This window comes from Cibotium barometz, chromosome 61 (genome assembly GCF_041138505.1).
Source record: "Cibotium barometz isolate CiBa-2024 chromosome 61, ASM4113850v1, whole genome shotgun sequence".
Lineage (NCBI taxonomy): Eukaryota > Viridiplantae > Streptophyta > Polypodiopsida > Cyatheales > Cibotiaceae > Cibotium > Cibotium barometz.
In genome coordinates, this window is record NC_141106.1 from 2,544,857 (window position 1) to 2,557,500 (window position 12,644).

The window sequence follows — 12,644 nt, forward strand, 5'->3', positions numbered from 1 at the left end:
ATGGGACTGCTACTCAACCTTTCAAGCTATCACAATCTTTGCAACAAGGATTCTTCTGTGTGACATAGAGTGAGAGAGAGCTACATTGGGTTTTCCCCATGTCATTCATCTTGCTCAATGTGGGATTATTAAGGGTCAAAATATTTCGTATAATGTTTTGAATGTGCAAATCAAGCTTAATTATGATAAGGCCACTAAACAAGAGTTTTATGGTTGAGGTAGATTTGGAGAAATCTAGTCATCATGTCAATTTGTCTTTTCTATCATAGCTTATGGTAGCAATGAGCTTTGAGACATGTATAATAATACTATGTCTTGTGTTATGTTAAATGGGAGAGCTACTTAACCTTTCAAGCTAATATCACATTCTTTGTGGCAAGGATTTTTGCTTCGGGTATGCATCCTATGTTGTTATTATTGGATAAACTTGCATGTAATGAAGACATTGTGGGTCTAAGGTTGCCTAGCAGTAAATTGTTGGGCAAGCTCTTGCAACTAGCTCATTTATGATCCTCATAGATATGAAGGCTATTGTGGATTTGGAGATCTTTGATTGGGCTATGTTTGGCTTGGCTTCTAGTTTATTCATTAACACTCAAAGGTCATCTCTTATCAATTGCACAAAGGAAAATTTGGGGGCCTTGGGCAGGTAGGGTCTAGTTGTCCACTAAGCCACATACCATTTGGGTTGTATGGTTAGCCTACATGATTTTTTATTGGCTTAGCTTCTAGTTTATTCATTAACACTCAAAGGTCATCTCTTATCAATTGCACAAAGGAAAATTTGGGGGCCTTGGGTAGGTAGGGTCTAGTTGTCCACTAAGCCACATACCATTTGGGTTGTATGGTTAGCCTACATGATTTTTTATTGGCAAATTTTGCCTACAACAAACTCTCTACATATAAAGAGAGACAAGTTCTAGTTGTCCACTAAGCCACATACCATTTGGGTTGTATGGTTAGCCTACATGATTTTTTATTGGAAAATTTTGCCTACAACAAACTCTCTACATATAAAGAGAGACAAGTTCTATCAGCATTAAGAAGAAACAAAGCATACAAGTATTATGCTCTAGAAATTATTTGATAAGTATAATTGTGTGTGTGTGAGTGTGGTGGCTTGTGTGTGTGTGTGTGTGTGTGTGTGTGAGAGAGAGAGAGAGAGAGAGCGAGAGAGAGAGAGATTTTAATGTTGTGGGATCAATGCCATATATGATCTACCCAATGAGAGAGAGAGAGAGAGAGAGAGAGATTTTAATGTTGTGGGATCAATGCCATATATGATCTACCCAATGAGAGAGAGAGAGAGAGAATTTAAGTATTCTTTGAGCCATTTTGAAAGATTAAAGGTAGTAAAAACAACAGTAGAATAAAAAACAAGTTTACGCAACGGGTGGCATCTCAGATGGCGATGCTGTTAGGAACCCCTTGGTATGTCAATCCTTGCTCAGAGGAAGGGAAGAGCAGCTTGTAGGGCATTTGAGCAGGGCCATGGCGGTTCTTATGCAAGCTAGGGTCCTGGTTGCGCGCGTCGATGTTGGCCTCCACCTGCTTGAGGGCGCGGCCGAACTTGCGAAAGGCGGAGAGTGCTCGGGCGTCGCTTGTCCAGTGCGCGTGTGTGGCCTCGCCCAAAAACTCCTCTTCAATGTGCTGGGAGAGCAGAAACAGCGTGGCCATGACTGCCATGGCTTCGAGACGCGTCGAGAGCGCGCTCAGGAAGAACCTCTCCGGACTTTCTCTTAGCTCTTGGAGGTCTTGGGCATTGCTACCTGCAGAGTTGTCGGGGATCAATCTTCTCCCCACCGATGGGCTGTTCGGCATGAAGCCCGCATACGCGTATTGCCCAAAATTGACCGCCGCGTGATGCCCTGAGGCCACCCATATGATTGTCACCAGGGCCTGTTCCAATTCCTCCTTTGTCTCCATTGCGCCCCACCATTTTGCGTTCCGATGATCGCCGTGTCCGATCTCTTTGATCTCATTCCACCACTTCTGTAATTCGTCATCATCTTGTACGGCTTGGTCATTCGGGTAGTAGATGCCCAAGTAGTCTCGCACCCACGACTCTAATACCGTCCACAACTCCAAACCATCCACCGCATAGGGATAGTTTTCGATTGTTAGTGTTAACCCATTGCCTGCATTCTTCTCCGCCATGCCCCTGCAATAATTGCTCCATGCAATCAGCCCCATATCCATATTGAATGCATGTATGCCTACATCCATGCACATGCAGCAAGTGTATGTTCATGTATCTATGTGATTTGTATGTGTATGTGTATGTGTATCTATGTTCATGTATGTGTATGTGTATGTGTATCTATGTGATATGTATGTTTGCACATATGCATGCATGTAGTACATACATGTCTTTATATGAACATGCAACTAGGAAAGGTATCTGTGTATCTATCTATGTATGTGTGTTTGTACGTATGCATGCATGCATTTACATCCAGGTAGTATTCATATGCACCTCTTAATCAAATCTTGAGGAAGACCTTGCTCATCAAAGCGCCAGTTCTTGTACACAAGGGATGAGAACTGCATGCAGAGTTCGCGTGGGAAGAAGGATGACTCAATAACCCCACCACTGTTGATCAGACTCTTCCTGGCCTGGCCATTGATGCTCATGGTATCCTTGAGATGCGGCAACAAAAGCCGGTGTACGGGATGCAAAGCACTCAACTGCCTGTGTGTTGCTATAACAAAGGGCTCCATGCTAGCATGGGTTCTCAACCTGATTCATAGAAATGGTTAACTATCTTGATTAAAGGTGATCATTTATTACTTGATTAGTGATCATCTTGCCACGTTATTAAAAGGAAAAAAGACTGTTTACCAGTGGCTAATAAGTTGGTGGTATCCTGTATCGTTGATTGCCACGTGTGCTTTGGCCAAATGCCACAACCATGCAGACTCGTCATTGCCAGGAAAATCTTCAATGCCCTGATGCGGCGGAGTGAAGACTCTCTTATGTGCTCCATGATGGCGCTTATGGTCATGGGCAGGAGGTGAGCTTAGCTCAATGGCAATGGGTTTCAAAATGCCCTCTTGTGTAAGGAAGAACAATGTCCGGGTTGCATACACGTTATCATCAGCAGATGAATTCACTTGCTCAAGAGCAGGCAAGAGGGCATCATGGTAGTCCAAGGTGAAGAGTCTCTTGTCACAGACTGCCTGCGGGGAACATACACAGCAAGAGCGTCATGTGTAGGGGCAAAAGCCAGACATGAGATGGGCAACATACGACAAGCATACGGGTATATATATGAGATGAAATAATAGAGATACTCTCTAGCAGTGTAGAGCCAAGAATCAAGCTTGAATTAGGTAAAAGCTAAGAACAAGTATGCTTCAGATTTTCATGGCCATTTCGCATACGGGTATGCAAACATATATGCATCAAAATGTACCTCCTCTACGGTCAAGCCCTCCAAATTGTGCTCAATATGTTGGGCCGTGATGGCAGATGTAGGAGGCCCATAGATATGAGGATCCAGCGAGCTCACAAGCGGGAACGCCTATATTTATCCAAAATGGCAGAACATGAAATACAATCAGAGGCAGCTCTGAGGGTAAATGTACTGCATTGGAACAAAGTGCTCAACATGATGGTAAGCAAAATGCATAACCTTCACTCTCTCAATCACCAAAGGGTTCAACCCGGCAAGCCTCTGGCGCGCAAATTCTTCATCATTCCACCATGCATCTTTGTCTGCTATCAATATTTGACATGGGTGTAATGGTGTTAACACCATTAGACAGCTTACATATGGCATCATTTGTACAATGCAAAAAAGAAATGAAGGCAGATGTCACACATGCATGGCATGGCAATAAAAAGAAGCAAGGATCCTTCGTGTGAGTACATGTACCTTGGATGATGGGGGGCCAAGGGAACGAGCTGCCATATAGGCTGTGGATCTCTTCAAGGGATTCAAAGGTGGGAATACGTTGATCATAGCGGGCCGCTGCATCATCCAAGTCAGCAGTTAAATGCAATGCGGCTGCAAGCGTGCTCTGTTGGAGTCGTTGGTCGAAGATCTGTTGCTTAGAAGGGCTGAATTGCTCATCTCGTGGTACATAGAAGATTGTTGCATCCAATTCTGGTGCCTCCGACATGGGATCTGCATGTTGACGCGATAAACAGATTAATATTGATAAATTGCAGAGAGTAGGATAGTATACCTTAATGCATGTTGTGGAAGAAGCAATGAGGAGATTAACATTGCACAAAGCTAAGAGCACGACACTATTGACATTAATTCATGCCTTATGCTTGATGGTGGTCTGGTCTTACCAGTAGCAGTGCGTTCACGACCCGTTCGGCACCTCCTTGGATATGGAAGATCGTGAGAACCACCCAAGACAGGCCTTGCACTCGCCTGGTCGATATCTGGGTTTCCTAGATCATTGTAGACGTCATAGTCATAGATGCGCTCACCAAGATGCCGGTGACCAGAGCCGTCCCCTTGTAGGAGGTTAAGCTCAGTCTGCCGAAGCTGAGTTAGGCCCGGAGGCGTCTGATTGGGAAGGAAGACCTGCATCCCATTCCATGCAAGAAGGTGGTGTGGGGACAAGCTCGCAAAATATTCATAGCATGACAAAACATAGTAGTACAATCACAGAAGCCAATTATAGGGAACAACCAGTCACTGCTATCAATGACCTCAGCTATATTGACCCTGACCTTCTCTCTTTTCTTTCCACTTAGTTTAATATTGGACACAAAGATGTTTTAACGATCACCTCATTGGTAAAGAAGATGCGAGGTTGTGAAGGCCGTGTCTGTGTGACCCAGGAGTTGCACCAGAAATGGTGTAAATGACTAGCATTCATGGGTGTACTCCATGACACACTCTCCAGGAAGAACTCTTCACTATGAGGGCTGTCGAGGAGAAGCGCTGCGGGCATGCCAAAGCTCTGGGGTATGAGTATGTCCACATGGAGCTTCACCGTGGCTTCGCCAGGAGGGATGAAGACGAGAGTGGGGCTGCTCACAATTCCTTCACCAGTGTCTGCGCAAACGCGAGTGAGCTGCTAGCTAATCAAGATGTACTTAGTTGAGCAATTGAATACTTGCCTGGATCCACTTGGGTGGAACTCACAAGTCTGAGCACCAGCTTGTGTTGGGGAGGCCAAGTGTAGCTAGCAGACTTGGTGATGGAAAGCTCCAAGTGCACGCTTTCTAATAACAGTTTTCACAAAAAACCGGGCTTTAGACAGGGGAGAATTTCAAAATAACTTGGTCTTTACCTTGAGCAAACCAGTTAATTTCACAGTGGTAAAGTTATTTAAAAAACCAGCATATTTTGGCCTCTTCCTTTTTTGCATTGGTAGGGAAATTGTTTTTTAAAAAACTCCTCAGCACTGCATGTGAGTCTAGTACATGTTTACACAATTAGAAGTTCTGGACCTTTGCCCTTGTGGTATTTAACATTTAGCTTATTTTTCCTTAGAGTATTCAACATGAGCTCTTGCACTAGGGGAGGCACCACATACCTAGCCTGCACAAGCGGGGCGAGCCACAATGGGGCCGGTCGACGTTCTTGCTTGTGAAGACTAGGTATGCAGATACCTAGCATGCACAAGCAGGGGGCAGGCCAGCCTGGGGCCCCCATGTGCAGGCAAGGTATGTGGTGGCTCCCATGCAGAAAGAAGCTCATGATGTGATTGTGTTTAGAACTTCTTGCGGTTATGTTGTAATATCATGCCTCCTGTTGCACAATGCTGGGTTTGAACTCACACACTCCACATACTCACTGATCACATGTCAAACCACTTGCGCGTACATGATGTTGAGAAAATGCAACAAACATTTTGCACCTTGGTCGTGGCCGTGGCGCGTCTTGGGAGGAGCCACCACCTTCGGCGTCAACGATGTGGCAGAGCAGCGAATATTGTGCGCATTTCGAGCAGTTGGTGATGTGTTTGGGCGGTGCAAACGCAGCAGTTGGTCCGCTGTTGTTGCGGGGGCGCGCCGTCTTCTACAGAGGCGCAACGTTGATGCGGGATCGTAGGTGGGCACGAGGCACTTGTTGTTTTTGTGGGTGCGGCCAGCTGCAGCTGGTAGGCTATAAGTGCAAACACTCAGCATTTTTTCCTCTCTCTCTCTCAGGCACGTAGAGATACTATGATACATTAGCACACAGCACTGCCTGGCATTTATAGTGCTCAGCCAGCTGACTGTGACAGAGCAACTCCAAATCAAACGAGGATTGACGTTTGATTTGGAGTTGCTCTACAATGTATATGACAGTCAATGCTCTACAATGTATATGACAGTCAATGCTCTGTCACAGTCAAATCAAACGTCAATCCTCGTTTGATTTGGAGTTGCTCTACAATGTATATGACAGTCAATGCTCTGGATTGACGTTTGATTTGGAGTTGCTCTACAATGTATATGACAGTCAATGCTCTGTCACAGTCAAATCAAACGTCAATCCTCGTTTGATTTGGAGTTGCTCTACAAATTACTGAATTGCAACAAGGATGATATTGAGTAGGTAGAGGGTCTTTATTTCTTCCTTTTGTGATGATGAGAGATATGAACATCCCTTTCACATTGAAACACTGCGAGAGAGAGAGAGAGAGAGAGAGAGAGAGAGAGAGAGAGAGAGAGTGAGAGTGAGAGAGTCTTTTTTTTTGGGTGAGAGAGAGAGAGAGAGAGTCTTTTTTTGGGAGAATATTTATAGTATTAAATTTCAAAAAGACAGAAATTACAGCATATAATAGTCCTTTTTACATCATCACAAAAGGAAGGAATAAAGACCCTCTACCTACTCCATATCATCCTTGTTGCAATTCAGTAATTTGTAGAGCAAATGAGGATTGACTCTCAGATACATAGAGACTAGGTATACAGATACCTAGCATGCACAAGCAGGGGGCAGGCCAGCCTGGGGCCCCCAAGTGCAGGCAAGGTATGTGGTGGCTGCCATGCAGAAAGAAGCTCATGATGTGATTATTACACGTGACATGAACATTTCTTTCACATTGAAACACTACGAGAGAGAGAGAGTGAGAGAGTCTTTTTTTTTGGGTGAGAGAGAGAGAGAGAGAGAGTCTTTTTTTTGGGAGAATATTTATAATATTAAATTTCAAAAAGACAGAAATTACAGCATATAAGAGTCCTTTTTACATCATCACAAAAGGAAGGAATAAAGACCCTCTACCTACTCCATATCATCCTTGTTGCAATTCAGTAATTTGCATCGAGTTGTGGTCGTGAGCATGACTCGAGAGATATTGATGGTCTCATGGTGCGGGATGTTAAGTGGCCAAGACGAAGAGGGCTAGCCACAAAAGTTGTGCTTCACAAAGAGAGCGTGAGCATTAATTATAATAAGCCTACCTTAGCCTTAATGAAAGGGGGGCTTGTATTGAGAGGTAGCGATTGTGTTTGTGCAATGCTACATTGATATGGGTGATGAATGATGGGTGAGTTGTGGAACACCTCGATTAAGAGAGGGTGTTGAGAGATATAATCGCGGTGTTGTGTGTATGTGAGAAAGTACTCTAGAGGTGCAAGATATTGTGGTGAGATAGGAATGCCACATGTAATATTGTATGGTGTGTGAGTGACCAAAAGAGTGGAAAAGGAGTTGCCACATGGATGATGATGTGTAAAGTGGGATAAGGATAGAAAGCCTATATCATTGTATGGTTCATTGTGTGATATGCAAGAGAATAGAATTGAGTGTTGAGTGTGCAATCTCTCTCTCTCTCTCTCTCTCTCATGGAGTTTTTAGTGTGGTTTAATTCACCTTAATTATGGAGTTTTTAGTGTGGTTTAATCCACCTTAATTATGTTGCTTAATCTATGTCCTTCACCATGATCAATCCCATTTCTAGAATCTTAACATGGTATCAGAGCTTGGGTGGGCTCTTGGTCATAGTGATTATTATGTTTATTAGCTTGGTTGTGTGTTTCTTTGGTTAAGCATTATTTTCAGCTTATTATGAAAAAAAAATTATGCACACTCATATTATCATTTGGATTTGCATTTGTGAGGATTTGAGAGGAGATTTGCAAACAAGGAGGTTACATAGAAGCTGCCCAAGAGAGTTGCAAATGGAGTTTTGCAACATGGAGAGCTTGCTCATCATCAAGGAAGCTAAAAATGGAGATTTCAGCATTATGAAGGCTATGGAATCTTTATCATCGTCAAGGAGAAGCTACCAAGAGAAGATATGCTGCAGATTATGCCTCAAGAAGGTTGGTTTTGTGAAGTTTTGCCTCAAAGTTTTGTGTTTGAGCATGGAAGAATGCTCTATATGAAGGGTTGCTATGTATGGGATTTGTGTATCCCATGAATCTTGTGTGGAGGTGCATGCTTGTCAAGATGATGGTTGGCAAGTGAGATGGGGAACTCAATGGAGTTTACATGTGTGTGCATCAAGAAGAAGATGCACTTGTTGATGTTTGCTCAATGAAGGAGAGCAAAGAAGGGGATGGAAACCTTGGCAGTTTCCACATGTTTATGCACCTATGGTTTCATTTGAGAGACCATGTGAAAAGCACCCTTAAAGGGTCAGTATGCAAAGAGGAGGAGCATGTAAGCTGTGAGCTCAATGGGGAGCTTTGGATGGCTAGCGGCCTTGGATTAGGCCAAGAGTGAATCTTGTGAAGGGATTAGCAAAATTGCAGCAAATGGAAGGCTTTGAAAAGCCTTAGAAAGCTTAATGTGGAGATATTGCTATAATAGAAGAGCAGTAGAGATGGTAGTTTAGTGGACAAGATAATGGCTGAGGCTACAAGCAGAGAGAAAATAGTGACATTGAAGACAAACCCGTCATTGAGGAGAGTCATTCTCATGTAAGCATAGAGAGAAAATAGTGACATTGAAGACAAACCCGTCATTGAGGAGAGTCATTCTCATGTAAACAAAGGAAAGGCTTACATTCATACAAGCAGAGGTAGGATGCCCTCTTTAATTTGCAAAGCAGGTGACGTGGAAGCCTTGCCGACAACAAGCAAAGGAAAGTCTTACATTCATACAAGCTACATGCAGTAGCGCAGAGGCAGGATGCCCTCATCAATTTGCAAAGCAGGTGACGTGGAAGCCTTGCCGACGACATTGCAGCTGTGTAGGAGAAGAGAATTGGAAGGAGACACAGAAAAGGCTTGCAAGGCTGGTCATCGGTGCAAAAGACAATAAGCATTCAGGCACTTCATCTCCATCAGTAAGGAGGTGATTCCAGTAGGCATAGCAGCCTCAAGCAAAAAAGCGCAGCAAAACGCACATGAAGAGGTACTACAGCTCAACGAAGAAGAGTTGGAGCTGAGAAGGAAAGCGAGCAAGAGCAAATATAGCGTGAAGAAGCACAGGAAGACACTTCATAGCACAGAGTATCGAGCATCGTAGTAGTAGCAACACACGCATGTGGCAGTGCAAGCGATAATGATCAGAGGGGCAGACTCGTACACAGACTAGACCGCCATAGCTGCTGTGCAGAAGCAGTCGAGGGAAGGAGAAGAAGACGACCCTGTGTGTGTCAGGAAATCTGACGTGTGCAGCAGCATTCGGGTCGTTGACGTTCACAGCAGGCGCATTCAACGCGCGTTCAGAGATTTTTTTTATAAAAATATATGTAATAATTTAACCCTTATTGGCAATAAGGGTATATTCCCTTAACACCTATTTCCTTCAATGTGTGCACCGTTTTTTTTCTAAGGTTCCTTAACCCCTAGTTTTTGATTCACACACACCTTATATGGAGATCACTCATCCGCATAAGGGTCCGCTGCTTGGCTTTGGCCAAAAAAGGCTTTGTAATTATTTAATTTTTCACCCAAACATGATGATGGATAAATCCTCCACGAGCATGCATGCTCAAAATGAAAAAAATTTTGTAATCATCCCGAGCATGCATGCTCAAAATGAAAAAAATTTTGTAATCATCCATGGTATGAGGGTAACCATGCCCGAGCTCACCTAGAAGCTCGAAATGGCTATTGCGTGATGTGTGCATGAGCGATGCATGTGTGAGGTGCATGCGCATGGGTTGGTTCCCACCCGAACTTTCATGTTCAAATCGGACTCAGTGGTTCCGCTGTGAGCGAGTCGGCTCAAAATGGACTAGGTGTCTAAGATGGTAGACACATGCACACATGATTGGTTGATGGACACTCCAATGTATCATTGAGGGGGAGTGTTGAGAGGTAGCGATTGTGTTTGTGCAATGCTACATTGATATGGGTGATGGATGATGGGTGAGTTGTGGAACACCTCGATTAAGAGGGGGCGTTGAGAGATGTAATCGCGGTGTTGTGTGTATGTGAGAAAGCACCCTAGAGGTGCAAGATATTGTGGTGAGATAGGAATGCCACATGTAATATTGTATGGTGTGTGACTGTTGACCAAAAGAGTGGAAAAGAAGTTGCCACATGGATGATGATGTGTAAAATGGGATAAGGCTAGAAAGCCTATATCATTGTATGGTTCATTGTGATATGCAAGAGAATAGAATTGAGTGTTGAGTGTGCAATCTCTCTCTCTCTCATGGAGTTTTTAGTGTGGTTTAATCCACCTTAATTATGTTGCTGCCCTTATGAGTGAAAGGGCGCCCTAGATGTGAAGGTGCCAAAAGGTAAACCAAATGATGGAAACCTTTGGGTAGCCGCATGAAGGGCTATGTGGGGCTCTGGAAGGGGAGGGTGTGTAGGTTGGCAAAAAGGAGGCCAAGCTGGTGAGCCCATAGGCGTGCACGGTGCCATGAACGAGACGGCCGGCGTGGTCACCTCACGTAGCTAGCCAGAGGGATCGGCTGTAGGCAGAGGAGGCCGCTTGCTACGCTAAGGCCAAGAGGTCGGGTCAGACGCTTGGAGCGCTTGTGCCTGTGGTGGTCGGCTATTGCGCCATGTGCGCTAACCTGCAGAGAGCTGGCTGGGGCTCGTGAGCCATGCGCCTCTCAGAGAAGGCAGGCCGCCGTTCGCCTAAGGATGGTGGGCTTGTGCATCTAAGGGTCATGGCCGGTGCGCCATAGGTGGGCTGGCGGGTCACATTATGGATGGTCGGGTTGGAGTGCTTAAGGCTAAGTGCCTAAAGTTTGCAGACGTGCGCATAGTGGGCATAGCCGAGCACTGAGGACGACGGGCTAGAGCGCTTAAGGTCCCGAGCACCATGCGCCTAAGGGCCTAAGTCTACGCACGTGGAGCACTTGGAGGGTGGCGTGCCTTGCATGTGCCATAAGGGTCACAGCCATGCGCATAGAGCATGGCAGGGCAGTGTGCCATGCTCCACAAGGAGTCTGCACATTGTGTGGTTGGCGGGCTATTGGAGCTGCTGTCTGATGGGGTTGACCACCCAAGGCGGGTGAGTCTCACAGGGCTGGTCGACTAGCAACATGAGAACTAGTGGGCTGCCGTGCTTTTGGGAGGGCCTTGTGTGAGGTATGCTTGGCGTCGTGTGTTCCATGCAGCAAGCGGATAGTCTTGACGGAGCTGGTCGGGTGGCTAGTGCACGAGATGGTCATGCTGTCAGCATAGAGAGGCCGCATGGCTCGATGGACCTCCTAGGCCATGTCTTGGAGCAGACCGGCACACACAGGCAAGCACCATGATAGCGGGCCTTGGCCGGGCCACTTAGGGGATGCTCATGGGGAGATCAGATACGAGGCCACTTAGGGGATGCTCATGGTGGACTTCACATGTGGTCCGTGAAGGTTATCACGATGGATAGTGAGACCGAAGCTCTAGCATGAGTAGATCTAATAATGGTGCAAGCATAGAAGTTGACGGAGTGTCTTTATGGAGTTAGAGTCAGTGTTTAACACTATGGTACCAAGTAGCACGACGGATTGTGCACAGCTTGGAGTGTAGACATGACATGAGGCCAACAATGGATAGTTGAGCCGATAGGACACCGAGCCGGTTGTTGGACCGTGCTCCATTCTATGTGGAGATGGCATGATGCTTTCTTCACAAAGTGGCCACCTAGGTAACATCACCGACGAGCCGTCATGGTGGGGAGTCGGACGGTGGAGCCGATATGGTGACTACTCGCGACAGTGTGTGGTGTCAAGCTATGTGTGGGTGTAGCTTATAGACTACGAGGTCAACAATGAGGGGGATCGAGTAGTGAGCATCTAAAGGAGAGTTAGGACCAGGTGGATTGGTTCATGACTAAGATGTAGAACTTTAGAGACCTAGGAGTTAGGGGCTTCGGACAAGCACGATGGAGTGTGCTTGGACAAGTAACGCCGGCGTGAGGACATGCGGCATCTTGGGCTTTTGTATGGAAGTCCTATAGGCAAGCAAAGCAAGTGACTGACGCAGTAGTCCTTGCAAGACGATAACCGAGGAGAGGTTAGCTTGCCTACACCCTTGGAGATAGGTAAAGGGTGTTCTTGTGGATCACCTTGGAGTTGGGGTGACCACAAGGTTCGCGAGGAAACTCGTGAGCACCAAGCAGATGCTGGGAGCGCGCGAGGTGCACTCTATGATGACAGCTTGCGTATGGCTTCTCATGCACTAGGCATTCTCATAGAGGAGGACTTCGAGTGTAAGGAATGCACACGAGAACGACTCATGAGTATACCATAGTGTACACACGGAAGATTAATTGCAGTTCTTCATTGATAGAGGCAGCGAAGAATCATGAAGGTATTAGTACTTGTTTTGATAATTTATATAA

At 45.5% G+C, this 12,644-nt stretch overlaps 1 protein-coding gene across 1 annotated transcript; it reads right to left on the bottom strand.

The window, feature by feature from the left end:
- Positions 1-1,308: 1,308 nt before the first annotated feature.
- On the bottom strand, positions 1,309-6,219 carry LOC147604459 (linoleate 9S-lipoxygenase-like). The gene is made up of 10 exons (XM_086794848.1): positions 5,830-6,219; positions 5,087-5,191; positions 4,753-5,021; positions 4,304-4,544; positions 3,879-4,130; positions 3,636-3,718; positions 3,417-3,524; positions 2,843-3,180; positions 2,477-2,740; positions 1,309-2,161 (listed from the first exon to the last, which is right to left on the bottom strand). Exons 1-10 carry the CDS (start codon positions 6,143-6,145, stop codon positions 1,402-1,404), a joined length of 2,736 nt encoding a protein of 911 aa, XP_086650974.1. The 5' UTR covers positions 6,146-6,219; the 3' UTR covers positions 1,309-1,401.
- Between the last annotated feature and the right edge of the window lie 6,425 nt (positions 6,220-12,644).